Raw genomic sequence first — 18,722 nt, forward strand, 5'->3', positions numbered from 1 at the left:
ACAACCACACGCAAACATTTCCACAAGGCAGTAGCTTCTCTTCAACTTCACGCCTGGAAACTATCCAGCATTTCATCTTACAGAGAGGATTTTCCTAACAAGTTGTGAGAAGGATGTCTAGATACCTACCTAGATCTTTAGCATTAGTCTACCAGGCTAAGTAGACTGTCTTCTGTAGTTGATATCAGATGTCAGGATGCCTGAAAACTTTAAATCAATCAATCTGTAGTTGATGTTGTGGAAGGGTTATCTCTCCACTTGATACCACTATTCCAGTAATAGCAGAGTTCCTTGTATACTTTCAGGTGTAACTAGGATTTTGTATGTCTCAATGACTCTTTAGTCCATCCACGGAGACTCCATTTGCTCTTCGGTAGAGCAATTCATTTTAAACAATTAGAGAGTTCTTATGATCTTGTCTAACTTATTCTTGAACTGATTTACCATGTTACTGTTCACTACATCCGCTTGAAGTCTATTCCATGTATGTGCTATTTTGTATGCAAAGAAATTGTCTCATTGAGTGGTGGTGTATCTTTTCAATTCCAGGTTGTATACGTTACCTCTAGACTGATTTGTGCTAAGCATGAATAGATAGCTGTAATCTACATTTCTTATTCCTTTAAGAGTTTTGAATCCCTCTATTAACTGTCCCCTTAGTCGTCAAGTTTGTAGATCAAATAAGTTTATACATTCCATCCCCCGTGTATATCAAATTGTCTTAGTGTTGGAACTAGTTTTGTGGGCCTAGCATGTACTACTTCCAGTCTATCTATATCCGTCGGAATTCTTAGAGCCCAGAATTAGACTCCATATTCTAGGTGGGGTCTTACTAGTTATGTGTACAGCTGTAGTACAGTGTCTCTGTTTCTGTATTTGCATTGTCTCTTTATGCAACCGATTAGTTTCTGTGCTTTCTTTTCAGCTTTTATGCTCTGTTTGGTGAACTTCAAATCCTTTCTGATAATAATACCGAAATCTTCCTCCTGGTCCACATTTTCTATTTCATTACCCAGCAGGGAGTAATATGATTGTGAATTACTATAACCTATGTGCATGACTTTGCATTTCCCACAATTGAAAGGCATTAGCAATTTTCTGGACCATTTTCCTAGCTTCATTAGATCCTCTCTTAAGGTTTCTACGTCTTCTGAGTTCGCAGCAGTTATGCCAAGTTTAGTATCGTCAGCAAATTTGGCTATTATATCAGTTAATCCAAAATCTATCTCGTTAATGAAAATGAGGGATATTAATGGGCCAAGGACGGACCCTTGAGGTACTCCGCTTGTAACAACTACCCACTCTGAAGCTTCTCCATTGATTACAACTCTCTGTTTTCTGTTTGTTAGCCAATCTTCAATTCATTCTGCTAGCTCCTCAATGATGTCTATTGCTTTAGTATTGACCTTTAATTTTTTATGAGGAACTTTGTCAAAAGCTTTTTGAAAGTCTAAGTATATGATATCTAGTGCCCAGCTTTTGTCATAAATGCTAAACATGTGGGAAAATTCCAAAAGATTTGTCATATATGATCACTTTAGTCTATAACCATGTTGGTTTTCTATCAGAAGATTTTGTTTCTCTCTATGCTGTAATATAAAATCTATTATAATTGATTAAAAATTTTGCAAGGCACTGAAGTTAGACACACAGGAGAAGCTTCTACCTGTCTTGGCAGTGAAAGGCTACCGCTCAGCCTTAAGCCTTGCCTTTTATCTGAAAGGAGTTGAGCTTTCCTCCTTTTTGGAATTGTCTTTCCTCATACAAAGTTATAAGCTCACCTGCCCCCAGTCAGAAGTTAGACGTCCTCCTTGGAATGTGGTTTGCGTCCTTCAGTCCCTGAAGGGTGCTCCCTACGAACCTTTACGCCAGGCAACAGATATCCTCTTCACTTTAAAGACGGTGTTCCTACTCGCATTGGCTTCGGCCAAGAGAGTTAGTGAGATTCTTGGTCTATCCTACGACATCGCCCATTCAAAGGGATAGGGGGAAGGGACACGCCACCTCGTCCCTGAGTTTATTGCTAAGACTCAAAATCCGGGAGTTGCGGATCCTAGATTCGGGCCCTTTTGGGTTGGGAGTCTTCGTTCTGTAACAATGTTCCTTTGCCTAGTAAGGAGTTTGAGGTATTCCCTAAAACGCACTGCAGCAGGTCGCCCCCGAGTATCAGCATGGGGAAGGTCAAGAGGAGGGTCACAAAGAACAGCTCAGCTTGGATTCGCAGGGTCATTACCTATGCAGTGAATCCAGACCCTCCTCCTGCTTGTTGACCTAGGGCTCATGAACTCAGGGACATAAGTACGTCCCTGGTGTTTAAACGTAACTACTCTGTGGCGCAGGTATTACAAGCGGGTGTGGAAGGTCAGACGACCTTCACCACCCACTAACTGCAAGACATGACCCACAGGAGAATGGAGATGTTATCTATTGGTCCTGTGGTGGTTGCACAACAAGTGGTTTAGAATGCCTCAGGCTTCTTGATGGACAAGTAGCAGATGGTTGAGGGCATAGATTACCTGGCATTAGTCTGGGATGAATTTGTAAGAATGACGGGCTTTTTATTTTTTCATCTTTCCCTCTCTTGGGGAACAGCATTATGGGTCTTCTGCTTGGTGGCCTCACCCATTTGCAGGTAATAACCATTTGCTTTGTTATAGATTTAATACTTGTGTATATCCCGAAACTCCCCACGATGTGGGTATTGGGAAACGTCCATGTTTGATATCACCATTCCTATTTAGCTCGGAATTTTCTTACCTAGACAGTCACATTGCTAGTTTTTCATACGCATGTAGGTTGATCAGACCAGTACCCGTGCATTGCACAAAGTTCTTAGCGAGGTGCCTGGGTTTATCTCAGATACATTCCAAACCTGTACATGAAAACCCTGGGTCAATGGCCAAGCCAGTGGTTGGACTTCCTAATGGGTGATTCATTCCTAATAAATAGCGTACGGGTTGTAGTGTGTGGGAACAAATGACAAATTTGAAATTGATTAAAACGATATATAAAAAAAAATCTTCTACCTTGAAAGCATGCTACCACTATTTAAATTGGATTCCGTGCATGCTAGTAACAAGTGAGATGGCGTACCTCTGAATAATATTAAGCAATTTCAGTTCTAGCTGGGTCCCCTTGTCCAGTATCAAATCAAGGGGTTGTACCCAGTGTCCAGTTCCCTTGACTGTTTACTATTGCCCAGGTTTCTGGGTATTCCGCTGTTTGATCTTTTTGTGTAGTGAACGTTGGAGTGTGGTCGGCATTCGGACACTAGGCAGTCTGCGTGCTACATCTGGCCACAGTCCGCAAACCACTACCGCGGATCCTAGATTCAGGCCCTTTTGGATTGGGAGTCTTCGTTCTGTAACCGATGACCCAGATCAACTGTTCCTTTGCCCAGTGAGGAGTTTAAGGTATTACCTTAAATGCACTGCAGCAGCTCGCCCCTGAGTATCAGCAGTCTTCATCAGCACGGAGAAGGTCAAGAGGAGGGTCACAAAGAACACCATCTTAGCTTGGATTCGCTGAGTCATTTTCCTTTCAGTGAATCCCGACCCTCCTCCTTGTTGACCTAGGGCTCATGAACTCGGGGACATAAGTACGTCCCTGGTGTTTAAACATAACTACTCTGTGACGCAGGTATTACAAGCGGGTTTGAAAGAATCAGACGACCTTCACCGCCCACTAACTGCAAGCGTGACTCACAGGAGAATGGAGACGTTATCTATTGGTCCTGTGGCGGCTGCACAACAAGTGGTTTAGAATGCCTCAGGCTTCTTAATGGACAAATAGCAGATGGTTGAGGGCATAGGTTACCTGGGATTAGTCTGGAATGACGAGCTTTTTATTTTTTCATCTTTAACTCTCTTGGGGAACAGCACCATGGGTCTTCTGCCTGCTGGCCTCACCCATTTGCAGGTAATAACCATTTCCTTTATGTATAGATTTAATACTTGTGTACATCCCCGATACTCCCCACGATGTGGGTATTGGGAAACCTCTATGTTTGATATCAACATTCCTATTTAGCTCGGAATTTTCTTACCTAGACAGTCACATTGCTAGTTTTTCATACGTACACAGGTTGATCAGGCCGGTACCCGTGCATTGCACAGAGTTCATAGCTAGGTGCCAGGATTTTTCTCATACATGCCAAGCCTGTACATGAAAACCCTGGGTCAATGGCCAAGCCAGTGGTTGGACTTCCTAATGGGTGAGTCATCCCTAATAAATAGTGTACGGTTTGTAGAGTGTCGGAACAAATGACAAATTTGAAAGTAATTTTTATTTTTCATACAAATTGTCCGGCCATCGCTGTCCCCCATAAATCTTGCCTGCAGTCAAAAAGTGACTTGGTTTCACTGGTGTGAGTGAGAGGGGTAGCTGGCAACTCCCACTACCCCTCCCTACCCCCACTAAACCAGCAATTTGGGTAGTTGCCACCTCTTAAAAGTCTTAATGGATAGTCTTCCAGCTTTGCCAAAAGATAATCCTTAATAAATAGCTACAGGTTTGTATCATTAGGAAAAAATACAAATTACTTTCAAATGTCATTTTATGCGGGTTTACCAACTGTGCATAAAAATTAAGTAATGTTTTTTTGGAAAATAACTGATCTGATGTCATGATCCTTTTGTGTCTGTATTTTCATGAATGGAATATATTTGCATTATTACTCTTAATCGTAATTTATACACAGCTCTTTCAATTCTCATTTCTGTATCCTCTCATATATTCCCTTATATTCATTTTCATTTCTACCGCATCTCATTTATGATTTACCCAGTAATTAAGTTGACAATCCAACACAGTTGCCTTACATTTGTTTTGCTTTTGTAGTAGGCATACAGAACTCTTAGAATCACAGACATAGTGGGGTTTCCTTTTGGGATTTCTTTACACTTTAGTTAATATTCAATATTTCATGATGAATATATGTGATCACTTCTGTTACTACCCCTGTAGATTTCTCCATAGGGAGAATAATAAAGTGCATGCCCCAGTCTATAGTTGATACAGAGATCAGAAAGAATTAGGTGTGAGGAGATTTTGGTTTCCATTAGAGTTAGATTTTTATATAAGGGTTAGTTAAGTACTTTGGTACAATGTTAATTGCTATATATTTACCAGTTATTTTGTATAACTGTATGAAATGTAAAGGTCTTATTTTTCTAGTAAATGATATGAGGAATTTTTTTATAATCTATTTTGGTAAACTCAGTGGTTTAGTTACAGTTTGGTACTCAAACAATTGATTTTCTGTAGCGCTGATTCACCTGTATTGTGGCTTCGTCTGGATCCTGACATGACGATGATGCGTGCCGTGGAAGTTGAGCAGCCTGATAACCAGTGGCAATATCAATTACGTCATGAACGTGATGTGACTGCCCAAACGGAAGCTGTTAATGCACTGTTTCATTTAGCCAAACAAGGTACGTATAGAGACTTGTTTCATGTATTTTTGTCATTTTCCTTTTGCAAGATTATACAGGTACTGCATAAAGTAGCCTTCCTATGGATGCATAGCACTGTGCTAAAAGATATGAATTTTGGGTTGATATTCCAGTAATGTTATATAGGTTTGCTTAAGTGATTAATTTAAACTTTGTAAACTTAGTCCAGATTTCTGTGGTGGTGAAAACTTATTCTATTTGTCTTATTCGCGTGAATCCTATTTTTTTAAACAATTTTCACATTTTTATAGAAACAGGTCTTGCCATAAGGAAGGTTTTAGTCATTGTCAGGTGAATTTGGTTTGTATAAACCAAACTCAAACACCATTTATTTGACTTCATTGCTATACTATTTATACACTTATACTGTATACCTATATATTCCTTTTCATATCCGTTTTAAATTAAATAATTGATAAACTGTTGTTCATATTACTTTTTCTCAAAACTTGCTAGAATAAATGCTAACACGCAAAAAGAGGATCTTAGGGGGAAAAGAACATGGTGTAACAAAATAAAAGCTAAACCTTTCAAAATCGGGAAAAGCCGAAATAGAAAGGGTACAAGCAAAGAAACACAAACAAGGCTTCCGAAATCGGGAAAATAACGATTCAGAACAACCAAACGAAAATAAAACACACGTGTTCGTCTCCCCGAAAAGAACTAAAAAACATAAAGGCTGGCAGGAAAGGCTACCCACCGAAACCGCTTACGGTTCGGTCAAGTAGACTAACAAAATACAATCATGCCAAAACATTAAATTAGATGTCCATAACATAAATGGCTTACAAATAGTATAAGTAACTAAATGAAAGCCCGATAAACAAAGAGATCACGAGAAAGTGACACCTAAATGGGCGCGGGAGAACCCCCGTAAGGGAACTTGAACAAGCGGCGTTAAGATGATAAGATTAAAAAACCCAACACGGTAAGGAATAAAAAGTGTCGCTACCTAGAAATCCCAAATAGACAAATTTTAAATATTAAACTTAGCCGGTGAATATATGATAGCTGACGTCTCCGACGGCTCGACAGAATTCAAAAACTCGCGAGCGATCGCCATGAAGGTAGCGGGTGTGCCCACCAGCGCCAACTATCGGCCAGATACCGCATATACATGTAAACAGCTCCAGTTCTTCTCTGTCGGTTCCATCGACAAGTCGATTCCACTCGCTATTATGACCTCGAGTTTTCTACCGAATTGGTGAAGTACTTGGTTTTGGTTTTATTGCTTTCGCCGTGTTGGATTATTCAATACTATCCTCAAAAGAAATGCTTTTGAAAGGAGAGTAAAAGTGTTTTGCCCTTGCTCCATAGAGTAAAAATGGCCGACCCTTCCCTTAGTGTACGGAAGTGTGTTTTAGGCTTTTAGCAATTATCTTATCACGTTATAAATTGTTGTTGTTAATTATAGATTTTCCTCTATATATTTTATATCTCACCCGCCTTTATTAGGCCTCTTCGATTAGCTTTCCATTTATAATAAACATCAAGATAAATTTTAATGATTTGTTTATATGCGGCCTTACCTATTCCTCCCCTAATCCGAGAGTAGGCGGTCCTAACTTGGAAACCGAAGTTAAACAACGTTGAGCCCTTTCAACTTTTATTTTCGTTAAGTTTAAATCATTTGCTCTGTAAGAGTTATTAAATGAATATTTTTTAGTAGATATTTTATGAAAGATTTTCTTTGAATAGTCTTCGTGCTGTTTCAAAGATGAACTAACGTTTGGTTTATTTATGCTACGCAGTTTGCGCTCTATCGTTACGATAGAGAAAGAGAGAATCACGGTTTCACTTTGCAGAAAGAGTAAATCGATTCTGACGTTTTGTTCATTCTTCTTTCAAACTGAAATGTTTTAAATACTAATTTAAAGGAACTTGTTAATTTTCAATTTCTTAGTCCTTTCAGTTTTTTCCTTTGGTCAAATAACCTGTTTATTGACGAAGGGTAAGACGGAGAGAGAGAGAGGAAGAGAGAACGTTCCGATCTTTATTCTCGTCCCAAGCGAGTAACGTTGTTCTCGAGTCAGTTTTTTACTCTCGTCCCAAGTCTCTGTACGGGGAGAAAGAATAAAACGTTTTTAGTTTTTATTCTCGTCCCAAGGCACTGTACGGTGAGAGATTGAAAACGTAGTTTTTAATGAACTAGTGTTTAGTCTCCTCCCCAGTCACTGATCCTTTTAACTTTATATATTTCCGTTTTATTCGATATATATGTTTACTGTTTTTTTGCTTGTATTAATGTGCTTACATTATAAGACTTATTTCGCAATTATAACCTTTTGATGTAGGGGAGAATTGCGTGCTTCAGGTAGAAATCAGTTTTTATTCATGCCTAATGTGAAATTATTGAAAAATTTGATTTCAGTGAAGTAAGTGCAAAAACAGAAAATTGTAGTGATAAAGTGATAATTGCGCAAAGTGTTATCAGTGTTGCGACAGAGGGTTCGTCTGTTCGTGCCTGTCGTTCGCCTAGTCCGAGACCTCTTGCAAGCTCCCATGCCCCAGGGAGAAGTAATGTCGTAGGACTTATGGGTTCGAGAGACTTTAACCAACGAACAGACGTTCCCTCTATGGTTTCAGGCGTGTCTCGTCAAGACCGCCCCTACCATAAGACGAGCGAGACGGTTTTCTCCTCGTCATCCGAAGGCTTATCGCGTAAGAAACCGTGGAGCAAGGTTTCGAGACCCTTAAAGCGAAAGTCAGTCCCTTCAGGACAGGTCCAGCGTCCTGGTTGTAGCCATTGGGACAGCTCTGACCCTGTGCAGTCATCGGAAGACTGCTCCACGCCTAAACAGAAGCGTAACACAGGCTCCGAGAGTCTTAGTGTAGGCAAGGTTTTGCAGTCACAGACGTTACCCTCGTCTCTTACCGCACCCATTCCCGTTGATCCTAAATGGGTTGTACTGCTAGACATGCAGAATAAGCTTGCCTCTCTTATCGAGGACTATTCTGCTGAGCAGGTTCACGATGATCCTCGCCGCTTAGCTGATCGAGATCCTGGCCGTCAGCCGCCCAAACGAGCCTTTGCTCGTCCTGTTGACGTTGACGTTACAAAGACACGTCAGTCACGTTTTGTAGAGCCTCACTCGATGCAGTCCCGTGTTGACTTTCAGCCGCTTGTGGACGTTCAGCCGCTGCCGCATGCTCTTGTTGACGTTCAGGACGTTCGCCAACCAGCGAAGTTGACTTGTTTTGACGTTGAGCATCAAGCACCGCAGTCAAGAGTTGTTTTGACTGCTCAGTCTAGGCAGTCAAGGCAGTCTCGAGTTGACGTCGAGTGTCCTCCCGCACCTGTTGTTGTTGCTGGTCAGTCCTTTAAGCAGTTACATGACATAGCGTCCTTGACTGCTACTAATGCTCCTTTGCGTGTGGACTCTGCTTGTCAAGCATTGCCACCACGGCTTGAGACTCGGCAATTGCCGGACGAGGTTCCTTCAGATGAGGAAGTTGCTGATCCCCCTCCTACTGATATTCCCTTGGGGACTCTGTCAGACGGAGAGGAGCCTAAAGCTGCTCAGCCCTCTATGGACTTTAAATAAATCATGCTGATTTTTAAGGATCTTTGTCCGGATCATTTTGTAACTGCTGCTCCTCGTTCGCCTAAACGTCAGAGTTTACACTAGGCCTAGCTACTTCGAAGCCGTTGTTTTTTTTCTAAACTAGTGCTCTCTCGCTCTTCTAAGAGAGCTTTACGTTTGCTAGGCGACTGGTTGATCACCAGGAGGAGTTTGGGGGAGACAGCCTTTGCTTTCCCTCCTTTTAAACTGGCTTATAGAGCGAGCGTCTGGTATGACACGGGAGAAGTTCTCGGCTTGGGAGTTCCTGCCTCTGCCCAGATAAACTTCTCAAACCTCATAGACTCTCCCTGGCGCCTGGCCATGAGACGCTCCAAGATTTTATGGTCGGCTTCAGAGCTAGACCATCTCCTGTTAGGAGTTTTTTCGAGCGTTTGAAGTTTTGCTGTACAATTATGTCATGCATAAACAAGGCTATCAGGGATGGCTCCAATAATCTGACAGCCACGTTCTCTGCAGGAACAAGACTATCAGGGATGGCTCCAATGATCTGGCAGCCACGTTCACTGCAGGAGTACGTAAGATGCAAGTGCGCTCAATGTGTTCATTGTCAAGACAAACTTCACGATGAAGTCTACCAAGCTGTCTTGACAGCATTAATGGAAGGCGACTGGATGGTCTCTCTCGACCTTCAGGATGCATACTTCCACATCCCGATTCATCCAAACTTTCAACTACATCTGAGGTTTGTGGACGAAAAAGTAATGTACCACTGTCGAGCACTGTACTCCGACCTCATTCCTGCTCCTTTTGTTTTTACAAGGCCCTTGCAAAATGTAGCAAGCTTTCTACATTTTTTGAGGATTCAGAGCCTCCCTTTATTTTGACGACTGACTAATCAGGCCGTTCGTCATTATATCGCTGTCTGGAGAGCCTCTAATGGACATTAGACCTAACCAAGGAGCTAGGTCTCATAGTGAACGTAGACAAGTCGTAACTTACAGTATCCCATCCCAGACTATTCTTTTTTTGGGAATGGAGATACTGTGTATGATTTTTCGACCCTTTTCGTCTCCCGCAAGAATGGAACAAGCTCTGTTAAAAGTCCTTCACTTGCAAGAGAAAAACAGTCGCTCTGTAAGAGTTTGAACTAGCCTCATGGGAACTCTTTCATCGCTAGAGTAGTTCACTCTCTGGGGAGACTCAACCTATGCCCTTTCCTATTTCACCTAAACATTGGAACAAGGAGAAGGGCTTAGTGAGTATCTCTTTCCCAATCTCCAACTCAGTCTAGACATGTCTGACTTGGTGGGACAGCAACATCAGACTTCGAAAAGGTCTTTCTCTTGCGATCAAGAACCCAAACCATGTGTTGTTTTCAGATGCAGCGGATTTGGGTTAGGGAGCTCCACTGGACAGTCTGGAAGGCTCGGTTCTTTGATCCACGGATCAAAAGGAACTCCTTTTAAGGCAGTAACATCTCTCCTTTGGCGAGATTTGTGCAGAAATGAATGTCTTGGCGGACGGCCTCAGCAGAAGAGGACAAGTCTTCTCCATGGAGTGGACGTTGCATAAGACTGTGTGCGAGAAGCTATGGATGACATGGGGTCTACCCACCATAGATCTTTTTGCTACTCTCTCTGACAAAGAGGCTCTCGACTTACTGCTTTCCAGTTCCAGATCCAGAGGCAGCTCACATAGACACTTTCCTGCTGGACTGGTCTCACCTGGACGTTTATGCCTTTCCACCTTTCAAGGTCCTAGACAAGGTGCTGCAGAAGTTCACCTCTCACGAAGGGACCAGGTTGACATTGGTTGCTCCACTCTGGCCCGCGAGAGAGTGAGTAACAGAGGTACTTCAATGGCTGGTAGACGTTCCAAGGAGTCTACCTTTAAGGATGGATCTCTTACGGCAGCCACGTAAGGAGTCTTCAGCAAAGCCTCCCCACGCTTCGTCTGACTGCCTTCAGACTATCGAAAGACTCTCAAGAGCTAGAGGATTTTCGAAGGAGGCAGCCAGAACGATTGCGAGAGCTAGGAGAGCATCTACCATCAAGGTCTATCAGTCGAAGTGGGAAGTCTTTAGAGACTGGTGCAAGTCATCATCCATTTCCTCTTCCAGTACCTCTGTAGCCCAAATTGCAGACTTTCTCCTACATCTGAGAAATGTTCGCTCCCTCTCAGCGCCCACTATTAAGGGCTACAGGAGCATGTTGGCGTCTGTGTTCAGACATAGAGGCTTAGATCTGTCCAATAATCAAGATCTCCAAGATCTCCTTAAGTCCTTCGAGACCTCTAAGGAGCGTCGTATGGCAACTCCTGGATGGAACTTAGACGTGGTCCTCCTAAGGTTCCTAATGTCCGACAGGTTTGAGCCATTACATTCAGCCTCCCTGAAGGATCTCACCCTCAAGACGCTTTTCTTAGTGTGCTTGGCTTCGGCTAAAAGGGTCAGTGAGATCCATGCCTTCAGTAGGAACATCGGCTTTTCTACAGATAAAGCCACATGTTCACTTCAGCTTGGTTTTCTTGGCCAAAAATGAACTGCCTTCTCGTCCTTGGCCTAAGTCATTTGATATACCTTGCCTGTCAGAGATCGTAGGCAACGAGCTTGAAAGAGTGCTGTGTCCAGTTAGAGCTTTGAAGTTTTATTTAGCTCGGACTAAATCCTTACGAGGTGGATCTAAGGCTTCGTGGTGCTCAGTTAAAAAGCCTTCATTGCCTATGTCAAAGAATGCTTTGTCATATTTTATTAGATTTTTAATCCGAGAGGCTCATTCTCACTTGAGTGAAAAATAGCGTTGCTTGCTTAAGGTTAAGACGCACGAAGTAAGAGCTATAGCAACTTCTGTGGCCTTTAAGCAAAACAGATCTCTGCGAAGTATTATGGACGCGACCGTTTGGAGAAGCAAGTCGGTATTCGCGTCATTTTACTTAAAAGATGTCCAGACTCTTTATGAGGACTGCTACACACTGGGTCCATTCGTTACAGCGAGTGCAGTAGTGGGTAAGGGTTCTACCACTACATTCCCTTAATTCCAATATCCTTTTAATCTGCTCTTGAAATGTTTTTTTTAATTGGGTTGTACGGAAGGCTAAGAAGCCTTTCGCATCCTTTTTGATTTGGCGGGTGGTCAAATGTCATTTCTTGAGAGCGCCCAGATTAAGGGTTTTGATGAGGTCCTGTTGTATGGGTTGTCGCCCTAGATACTTCAGCTCCTGGGAGTCTTTCAGCATCCTAAGAGGATGGCTGGGCTTCGTGAGGAAAGCGGACTAACAAGGCAGAGTAATCGTTAGAGTCAGCTTCCTTACCAGGTACCTATATTTATTTGGGTTTGGTTATGATATAACTGTCAAAAACTCTAAGCATATACGCCGTAAACTGTATTAATTCTGGTCTCTACCCACCACCATGGGTGTGAATCAGCTATTATATATTCACCGGCTAAGTTCAATATTTAAAAATGATATTTTGATTATAAAATAAATTTTTGAATATACTTACCCGGTGAATATATAAATTAAAGGCCCCCCCCTTCCTCCCCGATAGAGACACAGCGGGATGAGAAGAACTGGAGCTGTTTACATGTATATGCGGTATCTGGCCGATAGTTGGCGCTGGTGGGCACACCCGCTACCTTCATGGCGATCGCTCGCGAGTTTTTGAATTCTGTCGAGCCGTCGGAGACGTCAGCTATTATATATTCACCGGGTAAGTATATTCAAAAATTTATTTTATAATCAAAATATCATTATACTGTAATACTCAACTTGGGAGCAGGGATCTCAAAAACGTCTGACATCTTCAAAAACACAAAACAACACAGAGCAAAGCAAAACACGTCTGACCAACGCTGGTGCTGTGGAGGAATGAGTTAGTGGGTGGGGAAGGATAGTCGTAGTAGGAGGCAGCAGACGGGTGTAGGACGGCACCTCGTTGTTCTGGGGGATGTTGATGAGGGAGAGGTCTAATTGGTGAGGGACCAATGGTCGTGGTTCTATCACACCCCAGCTTACTATACCGACACTTATAGAGTGAGCGAGCTGGGTTTATTCCTGGTATTCCATGCATCCTTTTTTTCTCTGGTATATTTAGCAATAACAATGCCTTAGAAATGGTGCTAGAGGAGCATTTCACGGAGCGACACAGGTCGAGCCCAGAAACAGATTTTTCCTTCGTCAAAATCCCTTTTTTACCCCTGAAAACTAAATAATTTAAATTATTCTTTCCTTTTAATAATCTTAGATCTCTAGTATGTTTAAGAAAATATAGTGGGAATAACCATGGTGTGGGTATACCATACCTTTTTTGTCTTCTAATCTGTGTTGATCTTGCTATATCAAGTCAACTATTTTAAAATGTTGAGATTAATAAGTAATAGCTAGGCATGATCCGTATTCTATTTAGACACCTTTACACTTACAATACACTTGGACGATTTTTGTTTCTGCAGTGTTGTGTCTGTGATGAAAGTCTTCCTGTGGAGTGTGTGAAAGATAAAATGGCATGAAAACTGGTAAAATGTGTACCAAATTTTTTAACATTTCAGAATTCTTTCTAAGCACCCCTACACCATCTTTCACACACTCCGCAAGAAGACTTTAATCACTGATACGATGCATCGATGAAATTGAAATAATTAAATTTAATTTAGGAATGGTGTCTCACTCATTTCATTTCGGCAGTGGTATTGTTCAGATTGAATTCGTTTTTGTTTTTGGTTTCGTGCTTTTATGTACTGGACTGTATCGTGTTGCGTTATTCAACTCATACGTTATTAGCCATGGGTCCCAAGAAAGTTGCTGATGTGCAGGGAAAAAAGAGGACCCTTTCTATGGTGACAAAGCCAGAGATAATAAATTAGTATAAGACTGGCATGCGGTTAAGTGTGTTTGCTAAGGAATATGTCTGAAATCCATCTACAATAGGAACCATCCTAAATGGAAGCCATCAAAGCAGCAATACAGTGAACCCTCGTTTATCGCGGTAGATAGGTTCCAGACGCGGCCGCGATAGGTGAAAATCCGCGAAGTAGTGACACCATATTTACCTATTTATTCAACATGTATATTCAGACTTTTAAAACCTTCCCTTGTACGTAGTACTGTTAACAAACTACCCTTTAATGTACAGAACACTTAATGCATGTACTACAGTACCCTAAACTAAAACAGGCACAAATATTAAAGGTGATTTTATATCATGAGTTTCCTAAACACGCTAAAAAGCACGATAAAAAATGGCAACCAATGTTTTGTTTACATTTATCTCTAATCATAATGAAGAAACAAACTGGAGGTAGAGCTTTGCTTATTACCCAGACATATTTCCCATACTTTTCCCTTAGAACTACATCACATCTTCCTACTTTAGATATATATATATGTGTGTGTGTGTGTGTATATATATATATATATATATATATATATATATATATATATATATATATATATATATATATATATATATATTGTATATATATATATATATATTTACATGTGTACACATATACATACCTACATACTGTATATACATACATACATATATACATATAATACTATGTATATATATATATATATATATATATATATATATATATATATATATATATATATATATATATATATATATATATATTACTGTATATATATGGGTTATGGAAAAAATCCGCGAAGTGGTGAATCCGCGATGGTCGAACCGCGAAGTGGCGAGGGTTCACTGTACCTTTTAAAGGCATGACTGTTTTCTGCAGCAAGAGGAGCCATATCCATGATGAGATGGAGAGACTGCTGCTTAAATGGATTAAGGACAAGGAATTCACTAGATGATAATCTGCCAGAAGGCCAGCGCCATTTTCGCTGATCTCGTGCGCACTCAGGCTGAAGACGACACAGGATAAGGTACATTGAAGCAGACATCCCAGAGTTCAAGGCTTCTCTGGGTTGGTTTGAAAAATTTAAGAGACGGTTTGGCGTTCATTCGGTGGTGTGTCACGGAGAGGCTGCTAGCTCGGACGCGAAAACGGCCAAAGCCTTTGTTACGATGTTCCACGAGTTGACTCTTCAGAAAGGATATAGTCCCCAGCATGTCTTCAACTGTGATGAAACTGAGCTTTTCGGGAAGAAAATGGCTTGTTGGACGTACATAACGGTGGAAGAAAAGAAGCTACCCGGGCATAAGCCTATGAAGGACAGCCCCCTGCACTCTATGCAAACATCAGTGGGGATTGTAAGGTGAATCCCCTGCTGATATATCACTCTGAGAATCTTTGAGCCTCTAAGACCAATGAAGTGAATAAGGAGAAGCTTCCGGTGATGTGGAGGGCTAATGCGAAAGCCTGGGTAACAAGAACCTTGTTCACCGAGTGGTTAAACGTTTGTTTCGGCCTGACTGTGAAAAAATATTTGGAAGAGAAGCTCCTCCCCCTGAAATGCCTGCTGGTGTTGGACAATGCCCCTGCTCATCCTCCTGGCCTCGAGGCAGATATCCTAGCTGTGTATTCATTCGTCAAAGTTCTCTATCTTCCGCCTAACACCACCCCTCTCCAGCCCATGGACCAGCAAGTGTTTTCAAACTTTAATAAGATCTACACAAAATATCTCTTCAAGAAATATTTTGAAATCACTGGTAGCACAAACCGCACCTTTCGTAAATTTTGAAAGGTTAATTTCGATGTGATATGCCTCAGACTCATTGATACAGCTTGGCAGGAGGTTTCGAGGCGCACCTTGAACTGTGCATGGAAGAAGCTGTGGCCTGATGCCATCTCCGCACGAGATTTCGAGAGCTTCCACGCAGGGCAAGCTGAAGCCGAAGCCAATGCCAAAAAAGTTGGTGATCCTGAAATTGATGTTCAATCTGAAGTTGCCAAGATTGTTAGACTTGGGATGTTCATGGGTCTGGAAGTCGATGAGGATGACATTAATGAGCTTCTTAAGGAGCTCTACGAAGAACTTATGACGGACGACTGAAGGAGCTGGAGGCCATGCAACTGAGCAAAGTTCAGAAACTTTTTTTTTAGTGGCGAGGAAGAGGATGATGAACCAATGACAACGGCAAAAATCAAGGAGGGTCTAGCTGCCTACCATAAAATGATGGCTCTTATAGAAAAGAGACACCCAGAAAGTTTTCACAGGTCGTCTTATGGACCAGCTTAATGACCTTTGCCTGAGTCATTTTAGGAACATTTTTAAACATAAAACTTACCTGGTAGTTATATATATAGCTTACGTCTGACGTCACGGCAGAAATTTCAAAACTCGCGCCAATCGCCGATTGGATAGCCAGGTGTATGTTTCCTCATATCTTCTCTGCCGCCGCTAGCGGCAACATCGTTGGATTTTTCCCTCGCTGTAACCTGTATAATTGCAGTCATCTTGGTGATGTACAATTTACTGTTGGCTTTCGCTAGTTTGGTTTTATTTTAACTGAGAGTAGTGGTTGGGTTATGATCGATATGTTCATAAATTGAAATGAGTAGGATTAGGAGTTTTTTCTACCTACTGAAAAAATAACGAACCTACTCTTTAAAACATGATGGCGGTAGGTAAACACTTCGCCAACTTTATGACGTCACAATCATATGACGTAATCTACGTAGCTACGTAGTATGACTTGCATTTTCTTTTCTTTTTCGATACAGAGAATGGAAAGTAAATCTCTTCTTACAAACTAGAAGTAGTTAAGTTTTTTTTTATATAAAGGAATATATTATTTTTAAAATATATTTGTCCGATTAGTGTTCTTTATTTAGATAAACAATCTATTTTCTGAGTTTAAATAAACTAGCGTACAGTTAAAGTTACATTACGCAGTTCTCAGTTAATCGATACAGTATCACAAACTATTTTGTATCGTTATTTATGAAAAGTAAATTCTACTTAAAAACCAAAGTATTTAAGTTCTTATAATACAAAAAGAATATATTAATTTTAAGAATATATCTGTCCGATTAGTATACTTTATTTAGAGAATCATCGATCTATTTTCAGAGTTCAAATAAAACTAGCGTACAGTTAAAGTTACGCTACGCAGTTCTCAGTCAATCGATACAGTATCACAAATTACTTTGTATCGTTATTTATGAAAAGTAAAATTCTACTTAACAACCAAAGTATTTAAGTTCTTATAATACAAAAGGAATATATTATTTTTAAGAATATATTTGTCCTATTAGTATACTTTATTTAGAGAATCATCGATCTATTTTCAGAGTTCAAATAAAACTAGCGTACAGTTAAAGTTACGTTACGTTGTTCTCAGACAATCGATACAGTCTCACAAATTCCTTTGCATCGTTCTTTATTTTTGTTTTCGATATTGGGATTTCTAATATTAATCAAAGAACCTATTGAATTCTCATTCAGGCCCTTGGTGGAAGATTAATATCTTTCGCAGCGGGCAGGTCTAATTAATATTTTACATTTAATGTACTTTCTTATTACAAGGTAAAAGGCTTATATGCCTTTCCTTTGGTCTTATGTGAAAGAATATTAAAAAGGGCAATTTTCAGTGCTAATTAGTGCAGTGAAGGGTGCGTCTGCTCGAACCTGTCGTTATCCTAGCCTTAGACCTCTTCCAACCTCCCCAACTCCTGGAAGAAGGAATGTCGATCGGCGAAAGGAAACGAGAGGTGTTAGAGCTCAAGCAGACGTCCCCTCGAGCATTCCTGTTGTCGCTTCCCAGGACGCTCGCCCTCGCCGTTGGTAAGGCGAGGTAAAAGTGTTATCTTCACCGTCGGTTGACTCAGCTCACAGACAGAGCTGGCGTCTTACATATTTCACTTCCTTCTAAACAAATAGCTAGCGTCGAGAAGGACGTAGAGCGTTAAGGAATGGACTACATCACGCCAAGCGTTGAGTAGCTGGAAGTCATGACACGTAACACCGAGCATGACGTCATCGAGCTTCCAGCAGGAAGTCATTGGACGACAAGCGTGACATCATCGAGCTTCCAGCGTGACGTCATCGAACTTCCTGTAGGACGTAGAGCTTCCTGTAGGACGTCGAGCGTCCAGCAGGACGTCGAACGTCCAGCACTACTAACGATGCTGTAAGAGTTTGACATGATGTTTGGAACTGAGTGCAACTTCTTTGTCTCTCTTGTTGGATGAGCGAATGTTCTAGACGCGAACGTCATAGTTCCGAGCGTCTGAATTGCGAGTGTTTGAATCGCGAGCGCCATGTGGCGCCGAACGTCAAGCAGTTGCATGGAGTCAAGCGTCCTGCAGTTGGACTTGACGTCGTGTCAAGCAGTTAAACAGGACGTCGAGCGTCAAGCATTTACGTGACGTCAAGCGTCTAGCAGTTGGACGTGACGCCGAGTTTCAAGCATAGTTCCGAGCGTTTAGTCGCGAGCGTCTAAACTGCGAACGTCATTGTTCCGAGAGTCACGTGGCACCTAGCGTCAAGCAGTTGCATGGTGTCTAGCGTCCACCAGTTGGACTTAACGCAAGCAGTTAGACGTGACTTCGAGCATCAGGACTCTGATGTCGTTATTACACCAGTCGAGCTGAACGTTGAGATCGCGATCGTCTAGTTCCGATTGTAATGACCGCGAGCGTCTGGCGTTGGAACATAGTTATACCAGGCGATATAACTGAAAATATACAAAGAAAAAATATTAACTGGAAGAATTATTTTCACACACCAAGGCCCGCCTGTACAGACTCTTGGTGTCTAATGGAGGGCGAGAAATAAACCCCTAAAAGTAAGTAAAAGTAAGTAATGATCTTGGACCCATTGAGGC

The 18,722-nt window shown here is 41.5% G+C and overlaps 1 protein-coding gene across 2 annotated transcripts in view; it reads left to right on the forward strand.

Moving 5' to 3' along the window:
- Taf2 (TATA-box binding protein associated factor 2) overlaps positions 1-18,722 on the forward strand; it is a 365,232-nt gene that overhangs the window by 209,062 nt on the left and 137,448 nt on the right. For both annotated transcript variants that reach the window (XM_068346184.1, XM_068346183.1), the window contains exon 15: positions 5,266-5,432. In XM_068346184.1, coding sequence (XP_068202285.1) covers positions 5,266-5,432 — 167 coding nt within the window. The remainder of the gene's footprint in view (positions 1-5,265; positions 5,433-18,722) is intronic.

Source organism: Palaemon carinicauda, chromosome 22 (assembly GCF_036898095.1).
Source record: "Palaemon carinicauda isolate YSFRI2023 chromosome 22, ASM3689809v2, whole genome shotgun sequence".
In the NCBI taxonomy this organism is placed as follows: domain Eukaryota; kingdom Metazoa; phylum Arthropoda; class Malacostraca; order Decapoda; family Palaemonidae; genus Palaemon; species Palaemon carinicauda.